Source organism: Mustela putorius, unplaced genomic scaffold, assembly GCF_011764305.1.
Source record: "Mustela putorius furo isolate JIRA1106 unplaced genomic scaffold, ASM1176430v1.1 tig00000832_pilon_pilon_pilon, whole genome shotgun sequence".
Taxonomy (NCBI): domain Eukaryota; kingdom Metazoa; phylum Chordata; class Mammalia; order Carnivora; family Mustelidae; genus Mustela; species Mustela putorius.
The window spans coordinates 533,937-558,757 of NW_025421491.1; the positions used below are offsets into that span (position 1 = coordinate 533,937).

Below are 24,821 nucleotides of genomic sequence, written 5' to 3' on the forward strand. Positions count from 1 at the left end.
AAAATCTCCCTCTGTTTCTCTCAGAACATTCTAAAGTAGAAATAGTCAGTTTGCCATTCTGTCATCCCTGAGCGATCATCGCGCTGGCATGGAGCACGGGCTAGGACCCACTCTCTAGGAATCTTATTTCAAAGGCTTTTAACACTATTTCAGTTGCTGCTAATCAGGGCAGGTCATTAGACCTAGAATGGCCAAGTAGAACCAACGAATCTTCATAATGGGGATCTTTCCAAATTTTATGTGTGTGTTTTAAATTAAAAATGAACTTAAACTGGGGTGCCTGGGTGGCTCAGTGGGTTAAAGCCTCTGCTTTCGGCTCCAGTCGTGATCCCAGGGTTCTGGGATCGAGTCCCACATTGGGCTCTCTGCTCAGCGGGGAGCCTGCTTCCTCCGTCTCTCTCTCTGCCTACTTGTAATCTCTGACTGTTAAATAAATAAATTAAAGAAAAAAATGAACTTAAACCATTTTTTTCTCAGCTAGGGGGAATTATTCCAATTGAAGGGGCTACTGAGGGTTATTCATTATTGTTGGCCACACTAGAAGCAGGCAGGGCTCTTCTGAAAGCCACAGCGAACATTTTCCAATTGAAAGTAGTGATTTTTAGAATCTGAAGTGTGGAAACTTTCCGCATTCCAAAGACTTGCAGACAACCCGTGACGTGAGAGATCCGTGGACTGTCCCTCCTCTTGGTGAACCGTCTCCCAGGCTTAAGAGTTTGGTGTGAGGGCAGCAGTGTGTGAAGATAAGGCATGGCTCGGAAGACATGACTTCTTTATTTTATCCAATTAAGCACTGGGGTGAGGTGGGATCATATTCCAAGATTCCTTGGGTTTAATTTTCAAATGTATTCTGATATGGCCACCCCAGTCTCCCTGCATGGGGTCACCGAGCTTCCAGGCCCGAGTAACACCCCTCCACCTGATGAAGGTAAGATGAGAAAGGCAGGATTGAAGACCGGGGCCTGGCAGAGGCCCCTGCAGGGCTTCAGACATTGAGGTCAGCAGGGCTGATCACGGGGCACTGCTCAGTCCAGCCCCACACCTGCCTCCCCTTTGGTGAGGCCGGATTCCCTTGGCTGCACTCTGCTGTTGACCCCAGGCCCTTAGCACACGCCTGACAGCAAACAACACGTTCAATAAAATGCTCAGTAATGGTGCCGAGCCCTGTTGTTGCTGCTCAGCGGATACTACACACCATCTCTATTTTTAGAGGTCACTTAAAAGAAAGAAAAATGACTCCAGCACCAGTCTGGTCTCCATCCTGCCTTCTTCCAAAGTAGCCCAACGGAATAAGAATAGTTCCTTCTGACATAGGCACTGCTGCTGCTGCTTCTTCGTTTGAACAAGTGTTTCTGGTGAGGGACACTGCTGTCACAGGCTGCATTTTGCTCCAGGCACCATCCCCGGGGCCAGATGACTACACACACAAGCACTACCTCGAGAACTGATTGTCCTATTGGCCCCCAGCAGGCAGCCGCCCAGTAAGGGGGTCCTGCAGGGACCGCTGAGCCCCAACCCCGTGTCACTGGCAGGAAGAAGCCCTGCACCATGGCAGGAGCGTCTCCCAGGCGCTACTGAGTCCTCTTTGGCCTCCCAGTGCAGAGGATGACTCAGCCAGTGATTTCATTCACCCAGCCTGGTGTTTATGCCTCTTGCCACAAACCAGTTGATACTGTTTGGAGCTGTCCTGAGCTGATGCCATGTGAGGGGGGTGGGGGTGGAGAATGTCATCCCGTCAGCTTGTGGCCTCTGGGTCCAAAACAGCTGAAATGTTGTGGCTTCTGAGGAACTCATTGTCTGCGAGTCAGTCGGTGAGAGAAGGAAAATCCCAGTGCCTGCCCGCCCTCCCTCTCAACCTTGGAGAAGCGTTCGGGCCTCGGGGGACTCCACACAGTCACTGTGGGTCCTGACTGGGCTCTGAGAGCCAGCTTGGATGGAGGGAGCTAGCACAGGGCTCCGGAGGAGAAACCCCACAAAAGATACCCTTGGGGGCAAGTTAGAGCCAGAAGGAGCTGGGGGGTTGAGAGGCAGCTTTGCTCATTCCAGATGGATCTCTACATGTCGCTGTTCAGTGCTGGCACCGGCTTATTCATGAATGGCAAGAGAAGGCTGAGCACACGCCATTGCTTTCTAAACAACCACCGGCAGTTTACATAATCCCATAAATCATGTCTGTCCAGACAGTGGGAAAAACTGTACGAGAAAGAACAACAATCCCCAGGACAGTAGACGCTGTGCTAACAGTTAACACACACAGCCCCGTTTACGCGCTGTGAGGTAGCTCCTAAGGCGACTGGATCTTACAGAGGACCGTCCAGGGTCAGGTGGCCAGGGAGTGGACTGACCCAATGTGAGGCACACCCATGGGGCGGTGGGCATCTAAGACTTTCCAGGGCAGAGATGGAGGGAGGGGGAGGGGATTGGAACACAGCCCTCCCAGGTTCCCAGGAGTGGAGGGGGACAATGGAGTGATTCCCTGCTCCTGTCCTTCCTGTGGTGGGGGGCACAGCACCAGCAGCATCAGGGCCCCCCCTCCCCCCGAGCCAGATGGCTCTGTGATCAGAGCTGACAACTCTCCCTCTAACTTGCTGTGGGTCTGTGTGAATAGAAAATAGTAAAGGGGTAAAGCGCATCTTCTGGTGCTTCATAGGCCCTAGATCCATGGGTTCCATGGTCATGAACAGTATCAAAAGTTGTCTATTAAATGGAAGGCTGTGGGGTCCAGCTTTATGTTTTTTCTCCACTGGTGGTGAGTGCAGTGAGAGTAGTTGGTTTTACGTCATGCCCAGGACTATCTCTGATAGAGCAAGTCTGTGAGGAGCCAGAACTGGGGGTGTGTGGGGGGGGGATGACATCAGCAGAACCTGCCAGAAGCAAGCGAATGAAACAGAGCGACAGCAACAGCAGGATACGCCCCTTGAGTGGTAAGCCAGGTAGATACCCCCATAGCGAACGATCTTCAAAAGTTTTCTTTACTGATTCCTCATCTGCCTGACTGTATTTTTAAAGGTCTGAATAGGAAGATACTTAATGATCACTGCCGTGAAAAGCTGTTTGGGGTATTATGTTTGTTTGTTTGTTTGTTTGTTTGCCTGGTTGCTCGCAGTGACAGAAGGACCAGGGACGCAATGTCTCCAAGGGTGTGGGCTATGTGACGCCTGCCTTCTGTCCCAGCCACATCCCGGTGTCTCATCGCTGTCCTGCCTTATCTCAGCTGCCCCGGGAGCTGGAAACATCGGAAATCACTGTGTGCTGGGACGGGTGGAAACCTCACTACCCACTGAGTAGACGTGTTCTGCATGGCATCGACCGGACCCGAGGCCAGAAAAAGAGGAGAGGTTGGGGGTACCACAACCTCGCCTGCCCAGAGGAGGAAGGATATGCAGGCTCTCCCTCTTCCAGACAAAGCTTTATGTCTGTCGCTGCCTGGTTTCTACAAGTTCCCTCAACCAGCCTCAGCTTCCCTAGTGTTTACCTCTTCGTGCTTCTTTGTTCTCATCGGTAAAATGGTGTAATCAGAGCACCCCGAAATGAAGTCACGCATGTAAAAATGCTTAGAACACGGCATGGCACCCGATGAACAGTGTTAGCTCCCGTCAGTAGTGTTATCATTGTTATTCCTAGTTGTGATGCTCTATCATCTGCCTGCCCCCAGGTCAATTAGCTCCCCCTTCTCTCTCTTTCTCCCTCCTTCCTGCCCCCGCCCCCAGCACAGATGAGTGCTCTAACCTGAACTTGTGATTTTGGAGTCTCCAGGTTGTACCACTTTGTCATTCTCTAAGGAGGTATCTGGATTACTTAGAAGCTGCTGGGACACGAGAGCCCTTCTTCTTCTTCTTCTTTTTTTTTTTAAGAGTTTATTTATTTATTTGATAGAGAGAGCAGGAGAGCACAGGCAGGGGGAGCAGCCGAGGGAGAAGCAGGCTCCCTGTTGGTCCTGGGACCATGATCTGAGTCAAAGGCAAACCCTGAACCGACTGAGCGGCCCAGGCGCTCCCACGGTAGTCCTTCTTGATCCTGGTGCTCCCCATCCACAACAAGTGTTTTTCCAGGCTCCATCACCTACCTCTGACTGGGGCTCCCCGTTCAGGGCTCGGGGTGCCTGTCCTCTCTCTCTCTCTCCCGGGGCTTGGCGGCAGCCAGCGCTCATTCCTGCCGATCAGGCCCTTGGAAAATCATTCACATCCATGAAAAACACTTGGCAACAAGATGCTGACATTGTTGAGAAAATCAGAGCCATGAGCATCAGAACACCGAGCGTCTATGCGGGCAGGGTGAAAGGCATCCCAGAAGGGAGAGCCCCCAGGACACTCTTTGCCCTTGGCCGTCAGATGTCTGCTCCCTCGCCTTCTGCCGGTTGCTTTCTGAAACTGATGACAAACATGTCACCATCGGAGGCTCTCTCAAAGGGTTTGCTGCGCCTCCGCTGGCCGCCGCTCCCTGTCACCAATCTGGGCCTCCCTCGGGGCTAGGGGGCGAGGCTGCCGGAGAAAGTTCAGGTGGCTGAAATGCAGCTGGGCCCCTGGTAGGGGACTGGCCCTGAGTCTGCCTTTTCTCAGTGCGGCTCAGAGGGGGCAGCCCGAGGGCTGGGCACAAAGGTCAGAGATTTTCCAGGAGGCAGGAAGAATGGGTTCATCTCTCGCCACAATTCCTTTTCCAGGACATTCTAGTCCCACCAAGACAAGCCAAGGAGGAAGCACCTTTGCTTCCTCCAAGCAGGTATTGTCCCTGGCAAGGCTGCCTCTGACTATCTCTTGAACTTCCCAGGCCTCCACTGCCTTATTCAGTAGAGGGCAGGGTGGACAGATAATCCCCAGGTTCTCTTGCCTCATGAGCACTCTGTAGGCTTTAAAGAGAGGATCTGGCACTGGTGGCCTTTGTCCCGGGTGTGGCCCACCTGCGTGCTCTGTCCTCTGTGGTCATTGACAAAGGCCGAGTGAAGGAGAAACGCACTCCCTTTGCTTTCCATCCAGGTGATGTCCTCCCGGAGCACCAAGCAGCCTGTAGTGTGTAAAGATGTGGACTATTGACCTAATCATCCTGTGCTCACGCCTGAGCTCTGGCCCTTCAGCTGGACACAAAGGGGAAAGTTCTCTGAAGGAGCAGCTAATCCCCTGTGAACAGAAAGAATTTGGCTTATTTCTGATAGGGCATTTCAGCTTTTAAGCTGGGCTTAGTTCGAAAGGACAGAATGGGAGGGGCTTGAAGAAGTCATTTGCGGCATCTCCACAAATAACGAGGCTAGCCTCTGGGTAGCTCGCGGACCATCTTACTACTCCTTTTCTGCACCTTAAATGTAGTAAGATAATCTGGACCTTGCCTGGAAAAAAGGATGTTTTCCTTTCAGCTAAAACCTGCTTGAAAAAAGTGAATATGCGTTTTAGAAAAATATGACGTTTTAAAAACTTACTTCTCGAGCCCACTTCCATAAAGGGGGTGATCTTATTGGACATTTGCTGAGTGTGCAGAAATGGAAGGGGTATTTCATGAGGAGGACCGTGCCTTCTGGAAGAGATGCACTTTCCTAACAGATGTGCTCAGTGCTGTGGAGAGAAAAGGCATCGGTGTAGCCGCTCTTACTAGACATCCCCTTGTCCTCAGCAAGTTCATGAAGCATCCTTGTGTGGTGAAAAAAAAAAAAAACAAAAAACTTTTTTCTTGCTGGTTTCCTTTATACTCTGCCTTCTTCAGGCTCCAAGAGGTCTAGCTAGTGGACTGAGGCTTTGAATATTGGTGGTTAACTTTGACCCAGCCTCTCCTACGCACTAGGGAAGTCCACAAAGACTTGAGTGGGTGACCCTGAACTAGAGGGGTACATGAAGCTCTATTGCTAATAATCGGACCTTTGGGAAATTGCTTGGAAATTGCTTTGGGAAATTACTTTCCATGCTTGGAGCGTACCTCTTCCTTGATGGGGGCACTTACCCCATATATTTCGCAAGGTTATATTTTCAAACCTGGTGTAATCAGCTTCCCTTAGAGGAGAATATCTGTAAATAGACCATCACTACGGGCTAGGTAAATCCCACAGTGCATTTGATCTGCTCTGTTTACCGATTGCTCACCTGACCTCCCGCACTTCTAACAACGTAATTTCTCAGGGCCGTGTGCATTTACCGCTTAGGTTCCATTCTCCCCAACCACTGGGATTGCGTGTTCGTGGTCGTCCGGATGCAGGGGTCTCTTTGGGCTGCGAGTCACGTGTTCCTTATCTTGCTTCTGAGGTCTGATGGACTTTTCTCAAGGAGACTCCCTTATTCCTTCTCTTCTTCCCCACTGGTCCCTTCAAAGACCAGATTAAATTTGTTCTTCTGCAAAAAGCTCGCTTTGGCTAAAATCAAGTGAGGTGGGCACATCAGCTAGCTCTTTTGCACATGACATAGCATTGCAGATCTGAAAGATCCACAGGCTACCCCATACATGTCTAGGCTTAAACACCGTACCTGCTCCAGGCTCTGCCCTGCCACAGACTTATGTTGGGAGGTCTAGCTTTCATTACGGACACTGTATATAGTTACCTTTTTTCTGTTTCATCCTATAGGACTCTTGGATGCTCGCTGATGCAATTTTTCAGGATGTCACCTTATAAGGAGCGAGTCTGCTAATCTTGTGGAGTGCCACAGCCAAGAGATGCTATGTGTAGATGGATAACTTAAATATTTTGATGAGACTCATAACAGCCTAGCAGGTCCTGGTTAAATGCATTCATAATCCTTAGCCATTCTAGAAAGCATGATTTTCTCAGTTAAGTTTTAAAAAAGTCACACGTATTATTACCTTTTCTCTAAGGTATAATTCTTACTCTGAATTATAAGTAGAGACCGGAAGCAGGACGCCCATCCACCCGTTCTTGCCCTGTTCTTTCCTGTGTCCTTTAGAATGACGGTGGCATATGGTGATGGAGTAGGGACTGAAGGGGGAACTGTTTATTTCTAATCTCCCAGAAATATATATATATTTTTTCAGGGGGTATCTGATGAGATTTTTGACTTAGCTGTTGAGTTTTTACTTTGGGTTCCTTGTCAAAAAGCAAGACGAGCAAGGATGGGGATTAACTAGGCAGAAAATCCCCATTCAAATTTACTTTTAAATTTTATTCATTTATTTATTTTTCCCCATTCCAATTTACTTATTCCAAAAGCCTGTGACTTTTCTGATGGCAGAGTCTGGGAAGAATGAGAAGCTCTTTTCTGAAATGGGTTGGTGCGTAAGAGTTTCTCTCTGCCATACCCTCTCCCGCCTCCTCCTTGAGGAAACAGACACTTAACCAACATGGTGGTTAACCATCCTTCCAGTAGTGGGCACCGCTCCCTCCCCCACAACCTGTTCCCCAGATGAATGCTCACCATTCTTAAGTGCTTGCCTACCTCAGATAAACCAACATGGATACAATGACGTCACCTCAGGTTTTCTTTCCTTTTCTGCAGATTAAAGGCATCACTTTCTCTTTTATTAACCCTCTGCCTTTAAACAGTGGTTGGATTTCATCAATAACTATGAAATGTTTAAAGATTGCACATGAGCAAGTCAACATAAAATTCTTTATAACATCACCAGTCACCCAGAGGAGCTGTCTTCACCTCTCAGAATGATGTCCGAGGTCACAACTTCCTAGGAGAAACTTCCAACCTTGTGGGAAGAATGGGGGAAAGCTCATAGCTAGCTGTATGACACTTTTTAAGCCTCTGCCCACTGAGTTGAAAAATCCCATCCTTTTGAGAGGGATGCTGATATACAAAATAATTTTGTGACCAGTGTGTTTTAAACTCATTTTTAGTAGAAGAAAATAGTCAAGAGGCCCATCTTGGCTGAAAGAGTGAATTCCTGAAATTGACAACCACCCACTCAGGTTGGGTCCTTAAATTTCTGCCCCGAGCCTGAACTAGACAAGCAGACTCCTGTTCATTAGATCACTTTACAAATCAGGAAGCCAGCTTTAAAAACTTGGAACTCTAGTCACATTTAACTACTAACCTTCATCCCGAGAATCTGAATTCACCAGCGCACTGAGACTTTTTTTTTTTTTTTTTAACTTTAAGTAGGCTCTGCCCTCAGTGTGGAGCCCAGTGTGGGGCTTGAACTCTGGACCCTGACATGAAGACCTCAGCAGAGATGGAGAATCAGAGGCTGAACCGACTGAGCCACCCAGGCGCCCCACCAGGGCATTTTTATTAACAAACAAATCAGAGGAAAATGTTAGGTCTTTAAATGTTTTATTTTGTTGATTCTTCGGAGAGCAACGAAACAGAGTTAGAGATAAAAGAAAATGCCAGTTAAATTCGGCTACTACCAACAACCAAAAACCTTAAACAGAGACTTCAAAGCAAGCTGCCGAAAGATCATAAAATTATCTCGGGTGGAATCATTTGTGAACGACTGTAACAAATCAAGACCGGTCATCCAGGCAGTTCTTCAAACGTAAAGCTGCGGGAAGACCTGCCCAGAGCTAGCCCTGGGCAAAGACCCCTCGTGCAAAGGGGCAGCGCAGAAAATGCCATCCCGCGGTCGCCACCGCAGCGGGGACCCGCCAAGCCTGGGGGGAGGGGGGTTCGGGGCTCAGGTCCTCCTCTGCGTCTTTTAATGAGAAAGTTAATTAGCGATCGTGCTTTCAGACAAGACTGGCGGCCACTGCGAAGTGCCCTGTTACCTATTTTAGTAAACCGAGAACACCACCTGCGTCAAAAGGGGTTGGTTTTTGTTTTTAAGCAAGCTCAAATGTTGGTTACGCTACCTTTGGGGAAGAGGAAACAAAATGGTGAATCTCAAGTTCTAAGCTGTCTTTTTAAGAAGACCCCAGGATTTAAAAGCGAATAATCTTTGCAACAAAACACCTGCTTATGCGATTCTCAAAAATTGCACTCTAACAGCCACAGTGTAAAAGCGGACCGACTTCCCAACCCAGCACATCCAAGGACGCTGGAGTTATCTACACCTCCCGCGGCACCGCGAGGCCAACCGTCCCGCCGCCGCGGAGGGTCAGTCCGTCTGCTAAACCCCGGACCATCTGCGCGGACTAATTGGTCTTTCTCGTCTTCCTGAGGTCGGGCAGCCTCCTTTGACAGGGATTGGCCGGTGGGAACAAGGCTGTCTGTGACCTCTGGCTGGGGAGAAGGAAAAGAACCCTTTCCTGCCCGCGGAGAGCAGCCACTTGGCCCCTGATTGGGCAGGTGTCGCCTCCTGGAGCCGTGGCGCTAGGACGGTCCTACCGCCGCACCCAGAGCAAGGCAAAGCCACCGCGCCGTGCCCTAAAATCCGCACCACCCCTGCGAAGCGCGCGACTCGAGAAACCAGGAGAGACGGGAGCTGGGCAAGAGTGGGCTTGGGAGGGCACATTTGCTGCCCAAAGCAGCGGGAATCCACTCAGAACCCCCAACGGCCCCCGACGCTCCGTCGAACATCCGCTCGCGTCACTTTCATTTCCCCGGGGTGGAGGCGGGGAAGGGGGCGCCCCACGGTCCCTTCCTCCGGGCCGGAAGGTTGGACGTGCCCTCCGTGCTTGGCTAGCCTTCCCCGAGTGCAGGGCGCGCGGGCACGGAGAAAGCGGGGAGGCGGGAGGCCGGGCCTAGGTCGCGCACCCGGCCCGCGCGGGCCCTCACTTGGAAAACTGCGCCTGCACCGCGGCCAGGCCCAAGCCGGCGGGGACGAGGTGCGGGAACTTGCAGACCGCGCAGGTACAGAGGCCCGGGCCGCCCGCGCCGCCGCCCGCGCCGCCGCCGGGGAGCGCGAACTGGCCGCACGGCGGCTCGTCGAGCGCCAGCGACAGGTACTTGGCGGGGCGCAGCGCGTCGGGAGGCCCCACGGCGCCGGGCGCCAGCAGCACGGAGCCGGGCGCGGCGGCCAGCAGGGGCAGGCCGGCCAGCAGCAGGCGCGGCGCCGCGGGTCCGGCGCCCTCGCCCAGCGCGCGGCGCAGCTCCTGCAGCGAGCTGCCCAGCAGCAGGATGTAGTTGCGGGCCAGCAGCAGCGTGGCGATCTTGGAGAGCTTGCGGCCGGGCGCGCCCTGGCAGTGAGCCGCCGAGTAGGGCAGGATGACCTCGCGCAGCGCGTCCATGGCCAGGTTCAGGTCCTGCATGCGCTTCCGCTCGCGGCTGTTGATCTTGCGCCGCAGCTGCTGTTGATGCTCCTCTTTGGCGTCCGCCCGGGAGCCGCCGCCCGCGTGCGCGCCGGGCCCCGCTCCCGCGCCCAGCGGCTCGGCGGGCGCCTCGGGCTTCTCGCGCGCCGCCTTGGGGAGGAGGAGGGTCGCCGTGGAGGAGGAGGACGTGGAGGAGGAGGAGGAGGAGGAGGAGGCGGAGGGCGGCTGCCGGTAGCCCACCAACTCGTACAGGGAGGCCCCGAGCTGCACGTCTCCGGGCCGCTGTGGCCGCAGCATGGTCGCGGGGGCCGCGTTCACGCGCGCCTGGGAAAGCGCATAGTACATCTGGGGGGCGGCGGGGGCGGCCGAGGGCGCCCTTCAGGAACGCCCCGGGGTGGGCCCTTCGGCAGGCCGCCCCTCCCCGCGGACCTGCGCGCGGGGAGCCGATGGCAGGGCAGCAGCCTGCTTCCGACCCCTTTAAACCCGGCTTGGGAACCTGCGGGGCCGCGGGCCGCCGGGAGCAGCCAATGGGGTCGCGAGGCCGGGTCCAGGCGCGTGCTCATTGGCCGCCCCCCCTCGGCCGGCGCGGAGGTGCGGCTGGCACAGCTCAAGAAGGTTATTGTGAGCGCCAGTGCGAGAGTCACAGGACGCCCCCCTCCCCCCGGGTGGGGGGCGGGGAGGGACGGCGCCTTTTGGGGTGAGATGCGGGTGTTCCTGGAGGACTGGTTGCACTGGTGAGGCTGCCTCCTCCTCCTCCTCTCTGCCTCTGCTTTATTGTATACATGTGCATATTTGCAACTGTAGTCCAATGCAAGTAACATGATATATACTATCTTAACTATTGTAGTGTAGGCAATTATCCGTATTAGGTACATTACATTCACACTGTCGTGCAACCCACCACAGAACTCCTCATCTTGCAAAACTGGAGCTCAGTGCTCAGTGAACAGTGACTCACTACCTCCGTGCAGCTCTTGGCAACCACCACTCTTTGGTCTATGCGTTTGACTACTCTACCTACCTCATTTAAGTGGAATCGTAAAGCATTTGTCTTTAGGGACTGGCTTATGTCCTCCAGGTGCATCCATGTTGTTAGTATTTGCTTCCTTTTAGGGGCGCCTGGGTGGTTTGGAGGGTTAAACCTCTGCCTTCAGCTCAGGTCATGATCTCAGGGTCCCGAATTGCGCCCCCCCCCCCAAATCGGGCTCTCTGCTCAGCAGGGAGCCTGCTTCCCCCGCCTTCCCGTGTCTGCCTCTCTGCCTACTTGTGATCTCTCTCTCTCTCTCTGTCAAATAAATAAAATCTTAGGAAAAAAAAAAAAAAAGATTTTGCTTCCTTTTAAAGGCTGAAGGATAGTTCGTTGTGTGTGTACACCCTATTTTGTATACCCATTTCTCCTAGATGGACACTTGGGTTGATTCCACATTTGACTTTGGTGAATAATGCTGCAGTGAACATGGGAGTAAATTTTTTTATTATTATTTTAAATGTGTGATTTCTGGCCAGGTTTTGAGGACCACATTTCTAGGCTCAGGGACTAGTAGTATGAGAATGGTTACTGCTGGCCTCGCTGTCTGTCTTCCTCTGATCGAAAGGTCTTTAAGGGACTTAGGACCTTTGGGGGTCAGGTACCTTCCCTCCCCCAAAGGGACTAGTATTCATTCTACCAGTGACTCAACTCTTGTTGAAGCAAAAACCACACAGAAATTGACCTCTTACCAGAAACAAGCGAACAAACAAAAATTCACCCACACGCTCATATCTGTTGAGGGTTGGACTATATCTTTCTCTTCCCCAAATGACATTACTTGGTGGCTCTGGAAGTTTTCTGCCCTGATGCCTGAGGATGCTATTGCAGCCTGTCATCATAGGCTGGCAAAGTGGCACAGGGAAGAGCGCTTTGGTATCGAAATCCCTACCACCGGCTAGCCTTCTGCGGCTATTAAAATCTAAATAATTAGGATGCCTGGGTGACTCTGTTGGTTAGGCATCTGCCTTTGGCTCAGGTCATGATCTCAGGGTCCTGGGATCGAGCCCCATGTGGGGCTCCCTGCTCAGGGGGAGCCTGCTTCTTCCTCTCCCTCTGTCCCTCGCCCCGCTCGTGCTGTCTCTGTCTCAAATAAATAAATTTTTCTTAAGAAAAAGCTAACTAATCAAAATGAAATCAAGTTAGAAATTTAATTCCCGAGCTGCGCTAGCATTGTGCAAGCATTTAGCAGTTCCAAATGGCTAGAAGCCATCAGCTGGGACAGCCTTCATCACAGAAAGTCCTGTTGGACAGTGTGATGTCAAGGATAACAGAGAGAAAGTGAGTTTTCCATATTGGTCCTCTTTGAGGTAAAAAGAGGGACGTCTGTCCACCATGGAAACTGATTTCAGCTCTAGGAGTCTACTGACTGGCTTGCTTATTTCAGGGCTGGTTTGTTCCCACTTTCTTCCACCAATATTTGCTCCATAGGCTCACTCTGATTCTGCTTCTGACCTCTAGCTCTGTCTACGACATCCTGCCCATGCCTTGGTTCAATTCTAGTATTACTTTCTTTTTGAAGTCTTGATGATTTCTCATCTTTCCCACGTCTTCTCATTTTTGACAAACCATTGATAGCAGGTCCCAGATAGTGGCCTAGATTGTGTTATTGAAGATCATTTCCGCATTTGGCTGTGCTTGTTTTGAGGGAGGGGACAACCTGTTCACATCTGTATCCTCCCAAAGCCCAGGGCAGTGCTTTGCCACCACTGTGTGTCCAGGGGATGTCTAGGCATGGGTCCGAAATCTCCCTGGCTCACAGGCTCATCCCTTGAGATGCTCAAACTGCCAAAATGTGCTTTAATCCAGGAGTTTCCTGTAGGTTTCATGGAGAGGGAAGAGACAGGGGAGGAGATCCCAGCCCTCAGGAGGCCTTGACTTGACAAAGTGTCGGAGAGGTCATGTGGGAAGAAAGACAGAAGCCTGGGGGGGGGGAGGATTGGAGAGGGGGAAGCTGAGTCTCCAAGCAGGGATGTACTAGACAGGAAGGAGAGAGACCAAGCAAATCAACCTCAGAAGTTCCAAGCAGGTAAACAACTCACTACTCGTTTGAGAAGCTTTCTGCCTTTCAAAGCATGTTTACAGACATCTGATTTTCCCCGAAACCCTGTGAGCTGAGTATCTTAAAATATTCTTGCTATAGGTGTTACAACTGAAGCTCCCCGGGTGTGGGGGGGGTTAGTGGGTTTCTGGGGTTGACAGTGTTCCTTCAGACAGAAGAGGCAGAGCCGCACTATCAATGGCTAGCTTCCAGACCTCCCTTCAGCTGGACTAGGCTTCCAGCAAGCCAAGAAGAGGCCATGATGGGGAGGGTTGGCGACTAGGGGAAAGGCTGGAGGGACCGACGTAGGCCGAGCCAGTGTTGATGAGTTGTTGTGTTCCATCCAAGCCCCTGAATATATACGTGTGCATATTTGCACACTTCAGTGAACTCTGTCCTAGCCTGCGGTGGTGGCTGTGCCCACCTTCACCCTGGGGACCTCTCTGTCCTGCAGTCCAGCTGCTGTACCATATTAGGGCATTCTGCCTCTATCCCCATGCTAGGCAGGAGCCCTAGGGCCATATCCTGCCAGCAGGAAGAGGAAGTGAGTGAGAAAGACAGAAGCTAATGCCTGGAACAGAGTGGCCAGACAGCACCCTGGACATTTTCCATCCACAGGCAGGGGCGCCCCAGGAATCAAAGAAATGGAAAGACGCAGGCTGCTCTCCCCCTCAAAGGGCCCCTCTTTACTGGGGGTGTCCCTGTTAGTAGCAGGCTCTTGACCTCGCCACATTTCTGTCTTGGGAAGGAGAACTCCCTTCCCCCGGCCAAGGACACTGTCAGCCGGACACGCCGGTCAGTGCGCACAGAAGTGCTCTCCATGGAGCCCTACAAGAGGGTTCTGGGTGGCCGTGCGGGCCCAGCATGGGCACAGGATTTGGCGCTTGTTGAAACTGGTGACTTGGACGGCCCCTTCTGCTGGACCGGAGCTCCGGTGGCATGCAAAGTGTGACAGCTGGCAAGGGCCAGCAAGTCATTATAGCTCCTGGCAGCGGCCCTGTGGGCTGTCTCGAGGGGAGGCAGCTGCTGTGGCCTCCCACATTCGGGACATACTTGGGGAACAACTTGCATCCGCCATAACAACCACTCTTGTCTCTGCCTAAAGGGGTTTGTGTGTGTGTGTGTGTGTGTGTGTGTGTTAGGGACTCTTTTCACCCCCAGGAGATGTGTGCGTCGGGCTTCCTTTTCCTTGTGTAGAAACCTAAAGCGTCTCCCACCCGTTCCTCCAACCCTGCTGGCCACCCTCTCTTTGGGTCAAGGAGTTCAAACCTTTGAAATGGCAGACAATGGAGACCCGAAGCCTGAGTGAGTATGTGAGGGGAAATGTGTGTTTGCAATGTGATACCATCCATCCCCTCTCTAAGTACAGACAGACCTCGCCCCCACAAAGCCTGTCCACCACTCAGAGCTCCCTGTTGTCACTTGAAAGACTGTCCTTTCCAAGAAGGACAGTAAGTATAAAAGGTTGTCTTTGCTAAAACCTGCTGTTTAAGCTGGCTGGAGCGTGGACCTATAATCAAATAACAGAAGCCACTTTTAAAAGTGCTACATTCTTCTAAGATGGGCAGAATTCTTTGGAAAATTTAAGTGACACGCGAGGTGTTGAAATTTACACCATCTCTCTGAGAAGCAACAGCCATACCTACTGTGCCTTGGGTTAGGTTCCATCCCGATACAGCTCTGTTTGGAACAGCAAAGACAGGGAAGGTGTTGCAGGGAGAGGGGCACTGAGCTTCCTTCTGGGTGGAGGAGGGGGTGGTTAGTAGCAGAGAGAGAGAGAACAGGGGCAGGAGAAGGTGGATCACCTTTTGGTAAGTGTTCTTGGATGGCGCAGAGCTCCTTAGAGACGTTTCGGTCCCTCTCACCTGGGACCACCTGGGCAGAATCTAAGACACAGTTAGACACAGTTCAGGCTAAATAAAAAATTCCTGCTGGGAAAATTGGAAAGAGCATGATTTTTTGCTCATTTTCAGAAGGGAGCGTGGGTTAGTTGAGTAGTTACAAGATGATAGGATGCTTATAGTGACTTATGATATTGTTTCAAAGCTGTGTCATCATCATAGTGGTCCTCACTTTTGGTGTGGAAACATGTTGCACATGTTTTGTTTTGTGTTGTGTTCTCTGTTTTGCTTAAAACGCTAATGATTGTCAATGTAGTTGGTGTATTTCACAGCTATCATAGAGAGGTTTGTTTTATTTTATTTTTTAAAAATGTCATTTGGACCTGATTTTAATAAACTTGACTACTGAAGATTATTTCCAAGTCCAAATTTGTCTCATGACTTCTCTTGTATGTGGGAAAATGTTGGGAGAAAAACGGGAAAAAAATCAGAGGGCATCCGAGCATTTTTCCAGATTCCTTTTTAATAACAAAAGATTGATTTGGCTGTTGGTTGAGAGAGCTCAAGCAAATGGGCGTATGGGTGTTTGGGTTTTTTGTTTTTTGTTTTTTTAATCTTTTCAAACTCAGGGTGACCTAACCAAAATAGAAATTCTCATCACTTCTGGGAGGACCGAATGCTGAAATTCTATATGCCACTAAGCTCTATAAGAATATCTGTTAATACCTGTCCATCCGTATGCTAAAAGAACTCTTTTTTTAAAAGGAACTTTAGGTCATCGTTGTGGAAAGCAGGATAAGGAGAGAAGTCACATCTTTTTTGTCTTAAGGACAACTGGAGGGGTGCCTGGGTGGCTCGGTGGGTTAAAGCCTCTGCCTTCGGCTCAGGTCATGATCCCAGGATCCTGGGATCAAGCCTCGAATTGGGCTCTCTGCTCAGCAGGGAGCCTGCTTCCCTCTCTCTCTCTGCCTGCCTCTCTGACTACTTGTGATCGCTCTCTCTCTTTCTGTCAAAAATAAATAAATAAATAAATAAATAAATAAAATCTTTCTTTCTTTCTTTCTTTCTTTCTTTCTTTCTTTCTTTCTTTCTTTCTGTCTTTCTTGCTTTCTTTCTTTTTTTTAAGAACAACTGGAGAGATCCTGCCACATCAAAATCTGAAAGTACGTCGGCAGACCGGGAGGCAGGGACCTGGAACGTGATTTGCAGCCGTCCGCTGAATCCGCGCCATGAGGATAACTGTGAAGGAAGATACATACATTATTAGCGCATGCAACTCGATGCCTGAAGGGTTGGTTTGGGGCAGAACAAAAATAATTCTCCGAGTCTCCCTAAAGTCAGTAGCTGAAGCCAAATGTTCCAAAGGCCTCCATTGATACAATGAAAAGAGACAATTTGCTTGGAAGGCTGTGGCTAATTTATAACACAATGTCCAATGTCATGGTTAGTTTTGTTGCAAAAATTTGGCAGTTGAACCTAGAGTCTCAGGCAGCCTGAAAGGATGCGAGCCGTTCTGGCTATAGCATCTCTCGCTCGCTAGATGTTCCAAATGGTTCAAACAAGCCCTTTCATAGAGACGCGGGGCCAAGTGTGCTCAAAGGAATGAGGGGAAACAAAGGTGGCTCTGAAGTCATTTCCCCGCACTGGGTCCAGCCATCCGGTTTCACTCTTTCCCCATTGAACGGGCAGAATGCGACAGGAAGAGCGGGGATAAAGAGAACAAACAGGCCGATGTGTTTGGGGAGAGAATGCGGAGAGGCCGGGGCACTGAGCTGCTGTACTTTCATTCTAGGGTTTCAGAAAGGAGTGAATGATGAATTATAGAAACCTGAAAGGTAATAAAATATGGGTCACTGAAGCGCTGAGGCCAAGTTCCTAAAACACCTGCAGAGACAGAAGGTTCTGGAAGTCAGTGTGGCCCTGCCGTCGCCCGGGCAGACACCCTGCCTGGGGCACAGAAGGGGACTGTTTTGAAGCTCACCTGTTGTTTTCCCGTTGGCTCGCCGTCCTTCCCCGGCTGGAAGAGCCAGCAGCTGGATCTGACTCCAGATTAGACCACCGGGGGAAAAGAAAGGCGGCGTGAAGGCTTCCCAGGGTGCAGTTAAGGAGACCGGAGCTGGGGGGGTCGCCACCTTCCTCTCCAGAAGGCGCTCGGACCTGGAAATATGAACTTGGAGGCTGTAGCCTAGACACGGGATCCACGCAAATCTCCCGGGCTGTCATACTCGGAGGCTTTTCTGCTCAAAGTCTCGGCCTATTTACATCTTACAAAGAAGAGTTTGATTCCTCGGCTGGGGATCAGAGTTAGCCTGTTGCCTTAGCTCTTGGAGCAAAGGTTTACTAATTTGAGCCTCTATTTCCTCATCTCTACACTAGGAATCATAGTATTTTTTTTAAAAAGGATTTATCCATTTTTATTTGAGAGAGAGAGAGTGTGTGTGTGCATGTGCTTGAGAGAGAGGGAATGGGGGAGGGGTTGGAGGGAGAGACTCTCCCGCAGACTCCGTGCTGAGCATAGAGCCAGACGCGGAACTCGATCTCGTAACCCTGAGATCACAACCTGAGCCAAAACCAACAGTTGGATGCTAAACTGACTGAGCTGTCCAGATGCCCCTGGGAATAATAGTATTTATCTCCTAGAGTTATTAAAAACCTCAGATGGAGATGTAAGTCTGGTGCCTAGCCCAGAGCCTGGCACATAGTAGCTGCTTCGTATAATGGCAATAGTGACTGATTAGTATAATGGCAACTGTTTTCTGTGCACCTGCCACATGTGCGGCTCCAGGAAAGACACTTCGTTTATGGTTTTCATTCAGACTAAGGGGGAGTCCCAGTTTTGTTTGCTTTAAGTGCATGCTTTCTCTGCATCAAGGATGTGGGGTTTTCTAGCCCCGTCTGCTCCTATGCTGTTGAACACCATGGATCTTCTACCTGTATGGCTCTATTTCAGAGACAGTGTCCTGGACACACTGAGCCCAAACCCAGCAACACCTTGCTAAAAAAAATTACATAAACGTGATGTCCGTATAAATCCAGACCCTATCTAAGCGGGTTGTAGGGCACACTTTGAGCCCACAATCCCTGGTTGACTTGTTGTAACTTAGGACAAGACATACTATCTGGCAGTGGCCCAGTTTCCTCCGTCTGCAAGACAAGGATGAAAATAGACCTTATCTCATCTGCTCATGGTGATGACTGCGTGAGTTAACACCAGTAAAGGCACGGAGAACCCTGCAGGGCACAGTGTCAACTGTTACTGATTTTTTATCAACCTCTGTGATAGATGGACTATTTCTTAAATTCACATCACAGTCCTCACCCCTGTCCCACAAATGTGACCTCATTTAGCAAGAGGGTCACTGCTGATAGAATTAGTTAAAAATGAGGTCATGAAGGTGGGCTCTGGTCCAATATGACTGCTGTCCTTAGGAAAGGGGGAGAAATTTGGGTATGGAGACACCTGCAGATGAAGACAGAGTTCCTGATGCTTCTAGAAGCCAAGGAACATGAGAGATTGCCAGCAAAACACTGGAAGCTGGGGAGAGGGTTGGGACAGGCTTCTGCTCGCAGTCCCAGGAGGAATAGCCCTGCTTGACACCTTGATCTTGAACTTCTGGCCTCCAGAACTGGGAGACAGCAGTGCTTACGCTCCCCCTCCCCCAGTGGGCAGTATTTTCTCACAGCCCCAGAGCTGACCCTGTAACCTCTGAAGTGACTCCGCATCTGATGGGATGGGTGGTCAGAGGCCGGTCTCTACAGTCAGCCCCACAGGTACTCACACTCAGCCTCCCACTAATAAGCTTGTGAGCTTGGGCAGGCTACGTACCTTCCCCGTGCCCTATGAACTCACAGTAGAATGAGCTGTTCTATGGGACTCGTGTGGTAGTTTCCAGAGATCGTGGAGTCTGGAGGCACAACTCGGCTCTCGATCCGATGACCTTGGGGTCTCATCAATCTACAGATTCTCATTCAGTAGGTTCGTGTAGAGCCTGAAAGTCTGTGTTTCTAATGAAACAGATGAGGGCGATGCCTGTTGGAAGACCACGCATTGGGTAGTTCCCGTCAGGGTCAGGGTCAGGATGGCCTCACCTGGTCCCGACTAGGAAAATGAGACTATTTACGTATAGTGTTGTTAAAAGAAGCCCTGTGTCTGCATCTCTGTCCCTTGGGCACACGGATATTTGATGAGGTCGCCACCGTGTTTAAAGCAAGAGCAAAGTTGGCTCTGGAGAAAAGGGTGGGCAAAGGAGCAGGGGCTGCCGACAGCGAGGGAGGGCTGCGCGTTGTTCTGGGACTTGTCCTGCCCAGGAGGCTGGTGGTGGACGGACGAGATGTGCGGGAATGTGATCACCTGTGGTGGGGCAGGGTAGACAGACCCATGCAGGGACATGGTCCAGGCGCCCCCTCTGGGGGACCCTAGCCCTCACCCTTCCCTCCACCTGGAAGCCTCAGCCCCGTGCCTTCTCATCCCTAGGCTCTCGGTGCAGATATGAAAATCTCAGGAGGCTGCCTCAGACCATCTATCCCAATGGTGACCCCACCCCACTGGCCACTATCTCTCCTGCTCTCCTGCCAGCTTTATCTTCCTCGTGGCACTCAACAGCAGCTCAGATGGCCTCGTGGCTTACTTACCTACCTATTGATGTGTGTCTGTTTTCTTGCACTCTTGGCGGGGGCTCTATGGGAGCAGCGGTCTTCTCTGTATCCTGACCCCTTGAATAGGGGCGGACCCCTCCTAGGTGCTCAGTGAATATGTGAATGAACAAGCACATAGATTACATCTAGACAGATGGACCAAGTTCATTGGGTGTCTGTGTGCAGAGCCCTGTGTCAGGTCCTTCGGGAAGCATAGGCTCCCTGCCTTCCAAGGATGTGCAATCCCCCTGAGGCCGTGAAGTACACATATGAACACCTGACTAGCAATATCAGGTGACGATCCACGGATGAGCTGTGAGGCCTGCCTCTCGGGGCCAGGGGAGGTAATCAGAGCTGCTGGAGACCAGAGCTGGGGAAGCACCCGGGGTCTTGTTAAACATGGAGCCAGAGTCAGTGAGCTGGGGTGAGGCCTGGGGTGTTTCTTCCGGAAGCCGGGTGGAGCTTCACTGGGATCTAGCTCCCAGTGAAAACTGACACCATTAGGACCATGGTTTTAAGGACCCCAGGGCTTTGCTTTAACTGCTTAGAGAAGGGAGAGATGGCTTCCAGCAGTGGCCTTCTACCGACCAGCAGGGTCTGGTCTGTAAAAGAAAGACAAACAGCGCTGTAGGTAGGGGTAGAAATAGGAGGGACTGGGAACGAGCCCAATGGCTGGAAGGGTGAATGGGAACAGGATGAAAAGACAAACCAGGAAGGTGGGGGGAGTGGGAGGCCCCCCAGCCCCTGCTGGGGGTGGGGGGAGAGGGACCACTTCCCCTCCCCTGCAATCTATTTTTAGAAGCAATTCCTGGAAGCATTGAGACATGGTACACTGCCTTCCTCTGGTCTGTCAATCAGTTAGAACATGTTTTCAGAAATGTTGCAATCGGAAATGGTCCAGTGGGACTGTGGAGGTGGGAAAACAAGCTCTGGGCCAGATGTTCCCACAGCCCAGATTTGCAGGCAGGTGCTCTGCGGTGCCTGCCGCTTGGCGGGTTCTCCTGGCCGGGATGAGCACGTTAGATTCCAAGGAGTACCTTTCCACTTCTGTTTTGCCAACCATCTCTGCTAAATCCTTTTCGCCTTATGCCCCATACAGTTGGGAGAGCAAGGGTCCATGTTGCAGTCTTGGAAAATGAGGCCCAGAGAGAGTGTGGGGCCAGCCCCGTATCACTGTGCGCAGAGCCCAGATGAAGGCCACCAGGGAAGAATTGTTCTCTCATTCTTGAGCTCACGTCCATGCTCACAGATGTGCGTTTGTGTACAGCAGCCGTCTTCCAGCAGAGAAAGCCCTCTCAGAAGTTGTGGACTGATGGTCTCTTGGTCAGCAGGGTTCTCTCGCTATGATGGGACCTACTCTGACAAAATGGTGGCTGGAATACCAGAATATTCTAGAATTTCCTGAGTGTGGGTTTGGCCTCCATCAGCTCCCCCCGCCCACACACACCCCTACAGGAAAGGGGTGCAGCTGTGAAAACTGGCACCGCTTCCCACCTTGCCTGGACCCTAAGGTCAGGGCCAATTTCACGCTCCTTCATCGCCTATTATGACCTTCATTTTCCCTGGCACACAGCAGCTGCTTGGGTCCGTTCGAGGAGACGGGAAATATTATACTGTTAAGAGCATCAGGAAGAGCAGTAACACTGTATCAACTGACATGATGCTTCCCGACATTGGTGGTGAGTCTGGCGAAAGCAGAATAGGGCACTTGGGGCAAGTTTTCACTTGCCCTGATGGAGCAGGGACTTGCCTGAATTTCCAGATTTTTGCCTGCTCATCAACACAGCAGGGCTGATGGCTTTTTTCTTTTCTTTCTTTCTTTTTAAATCAAAGGGGAGAATTGAGGCAGCTCTCCCCCCTCATGTCCAAAATGCTGCCAAGCTGAGAGTCCCGGGGAGGGGAAAGCAGCATTGTGGGTACCAGCCTGGATGGAACCCCTTTGCTTCCTGGTGTGGCTTGCACTAACTGGGCTGGTCCTACTGGCTGCTTCTCCATGCCTCCACCACCAGCTTGCTCTGAGCTGCTCTAACAAAATCGAAGCAAAAGGGCTGGCTCACTGCTGCTGGAGCGTCCTCACGGGATGCCCTCTGGGTGTCCCCCTTCTCTGCCGCCTTTCCGCCTTTATGGTATTGATAGGCTGCCACAGTAGTGTGGCTTCAAGCTATGCTCATGGGTCTCCAAAATTTGCCCCATACGCACCAGCAGCAAGCAGCCTGGACGCCATCAGCCATTTCTCTTTGCCCACATCTGCTAGCCACTTGAAGATTTTGCTCTCCTCTTACCCTTTTCCCTGCCAATCTCTCCAGCTCCTCACCCCGTTATGGCCCCTGGTCCCAGCCCAGGTCCTAAACTTGCCTCCCAAAGCCATCCCTCTCCACTCTGGTTAATAGAACTCACCTAATTCAGAAGATTTCTCTCTCCTCTGTGTAGAACCTTGCAACTCATCACCCTATGTCTCTGAGTCAAATGCAGTGCTTTTCCTAAGAGGACTTTGGCAAATGAAATTCTCTTTGTCTTATTACCCCAGTAATAGATGCCAACTATCGTGCCAAGAAAGAGAGGCATCATGAGCCAGGGAAAACCCCCAAAGTATGTCCATGTGCAGTTTCTTTTGATGTCACTCTTCCCTGTCCTCCCCATCTATCGCTCCACTGTCACCTTGCCTATTTTTACCTGTCTCTTGTCCATCACTGAGCCTTGGAGAGGGGGGAGAGAGCAAGGGTACGCGAGGGGTCCTGGTTTGGGTCCCAAGCTGTGTGGCCTCTAAACCCAGCCTCTTCTAAATATCTGTGAAAGAGGGCTGGCTGTCTGCAGATTCTAGGCCCTGACCAAGAGCCCTGGGTAGGAGCTCATGTTTGCTCCCCTGGTGTCACTCCCCAGTTCCTTCTGCTGGGATGCCGAGTGGATCTTGGAACCATCCCCCTAGACTGAGGCTACACCGTCACCGCACACATGTGGGAGTCTCTGTGCTGAGGAGGAGATGCTACCTGCTGGGGAATTAATGGCTCATCTATACTATGTCCTGATGGTCAAATCTGGATGCTTCTGGTTCCCTGTAGTCACAGTCTAAATCAGAAGTCTCTCTGAATGCCTGAACTCAGGCAGCTTGCTCTGGGCCCAGACTTTAGGGGTCTCACTCCAGTCCTGTGGTGGCTGCATCCCTCTCCATGGGGAGAAGAGTGCCTGGGGCCAAGGGGAGCTGTCCCCCCAGAGCTCGCCCCCTCCCATGCATATGCGTGGGGCCTGTAGCTGGTGGTGGGGAGAGAATGAAACTGGACACAGGCCATGGGGTCTTCTTTCTCTGCTTCCTCTCCCCCACCCCCACCCCCCACTATGTCAGGAGTATGCTGGTCTGAGCCTTTGGTCTTCACTTTCTTGTGGACAAATGACCAATACCCAAGCTTCTTCCAATGTACACTGTAGACCACCCCGGTTCTTAAGAAAATGTAAGTTGGGTCAGGTCTGTCCTTCTCACTCAAAGCTTTCAGAGGCTTGTCAATAGACTCAGCTAAATCCCAGGATCCAATGGCTCCACCTGATCCTGCCCCCGAGCTTTTGTACTTGGAAACTGGCCACCATTTTGAGGCACAACACTCATGTTAGCTACATGGAGAGAGAGGCTGTGTGAGTATATGGGGCTCTGCTTGCCCCAAGACTCCTGGTCCTGCTTCCCTCCATGCCCCTCAGTTGCTATGCTCCAACCACGCATGCCCCAATGGCCTGTCAGCAACACCCAGCCTCATCCCTGCCTCACACCATTGCTCTTGCAGTTCCTTCTCCCTGTGACCCCCCCAGGGCGGCAGGTGAGTCACACTTCTGCCTTCCCTGATCCATAATCCTGTCGTGACTGCACCCCTTTTCTTCTGAGCTTTATTTTCTTTCCCACATAAAATCATATTGCAAATGTCTTATTCTCAGGGCTAGGAGTGTGCCTGGGACATGTAAAGTCCCAAGTAAGTAGTTGTAGAATGAGTGAATGAATGAGTGACTCCCAGCCCTCACGTTCCTCCGTCACCTTCAGACTGTGGTCGATATGGTAACCGAGCCCTGTTCCCATTCTCTGCTTTTCTTTTCCCATTTGGGGGAGGGGAAGCTCCCATTGGCGGCCATCTTTCTTTCCTAGATTACCACTCAGCCTCAGACGGACAGAACTTGTCTGCAGCCAGCCGCCATTTATCACTGAATGTCAGATGCTGTGGGATTTGACTCCAGGCTGCTGTAAGGGCAGTCAAAGCTTTTACTTGCCTCTGCTGGGCGTGTGTGAGGCCCCAATGAGCGTCAGCACATTAAACACCCTCCCATTTCTCATTTTGGACTTCCCTCTAGGACCGTTATCAGGCTTGAGCAATTGCTTTCATGCTGCAAACTGCTTTTGTTCCCTTTTGCACCAGGGAGAATTTTCCATCCTAGGCTGGGTGGTGCCGTCAACGTGCATCCATTGACAGTGCTCCTGCATGGTTGAGAACAAATTGTTAACCTTCAGGGCCTTGAGAAATAAAAAAATAATGATAGTTTCGAGCTACTATGTGTAGAGGTAGTTTATTCTACTATAATATGTAATTGAAATAGCCCTAACCCCTGTTTGCATGTAACTCTAATCTGCATTTTCTAAGTAGGAAAAATGTTTCCCTGGGCCTGACCCACCCTTGACCACATAAAACAAGAAGAGCTCTCTTCCCCTTTGGGGTGGGGGTTTATATTGGTAGAAGGTTCCCCTGAATAAAGTGGAAAACATAAAATAATAGTAGCTAAAACCAGATATATTGCCCCCATCTCTTGTAAAAGAAATCTGGGGATAGGCGGTGCCAGCGCTGCTCGGGTGAGTCCCTCTAGCTTTTTGTTCTACTATTTTAGTGTTTGGCTTCTACCCTCAAGATCATCTCACAGTCCAGGATGGCTGCTGGAGCTCCAGCCATTAGACCTGCATTCCAAGTGGTAGGGAAAAATATGACAGAGGGCAAAGAAGCACACCACCCAGCCCAATCAGCATCCTTTACATAGCCTTTGGTCTTATTAACTAGAACTTACTGATCATATAGCTCAACCTAGCTGTTGGAGGTGCTGGGGGAATGTAATCAGACATCTGAGCCCATTATACTCCTAACTTAAACCAAGGTTCTGGTGCCAAAGAAGAAGGGGAGGTAATAGGCGACCAGGTGAGGTGAAGTTCTGATAGAGCAGGAGAAGAAAAAGAATGGCAAAGAAGAA

The 24,821-nt window shown here is 51.1% G+C and overlaps 1 protein-coding gene across 1 annotated transcript; it reads right to left on the reverse strand.

Moving 5' to 3' along the window:
- Positions 1 to 8,202: 8,202 nt before the first annotated feature.
- OLIG1 (oligodendrocyte transcription factor 1) lies at positions 8,203 to 10,531 on the reverse strand. Its single transcript, XM_045085148.1, has one exon. It carries the CDS (start codon positions 10,412 to 10,414, stop codon positions 9,593 to 9,595), a length of 822 nt encoding a protein of 273 aa, XP_044941083.1. The 5' UTR covers positions 10,415 to 10,531; the 3' UTR covers positions 8,203 to 9,592.
- Between the last annotated feature and the right edge of the window lie 14,290 nt (positions 10,532 to 24,821).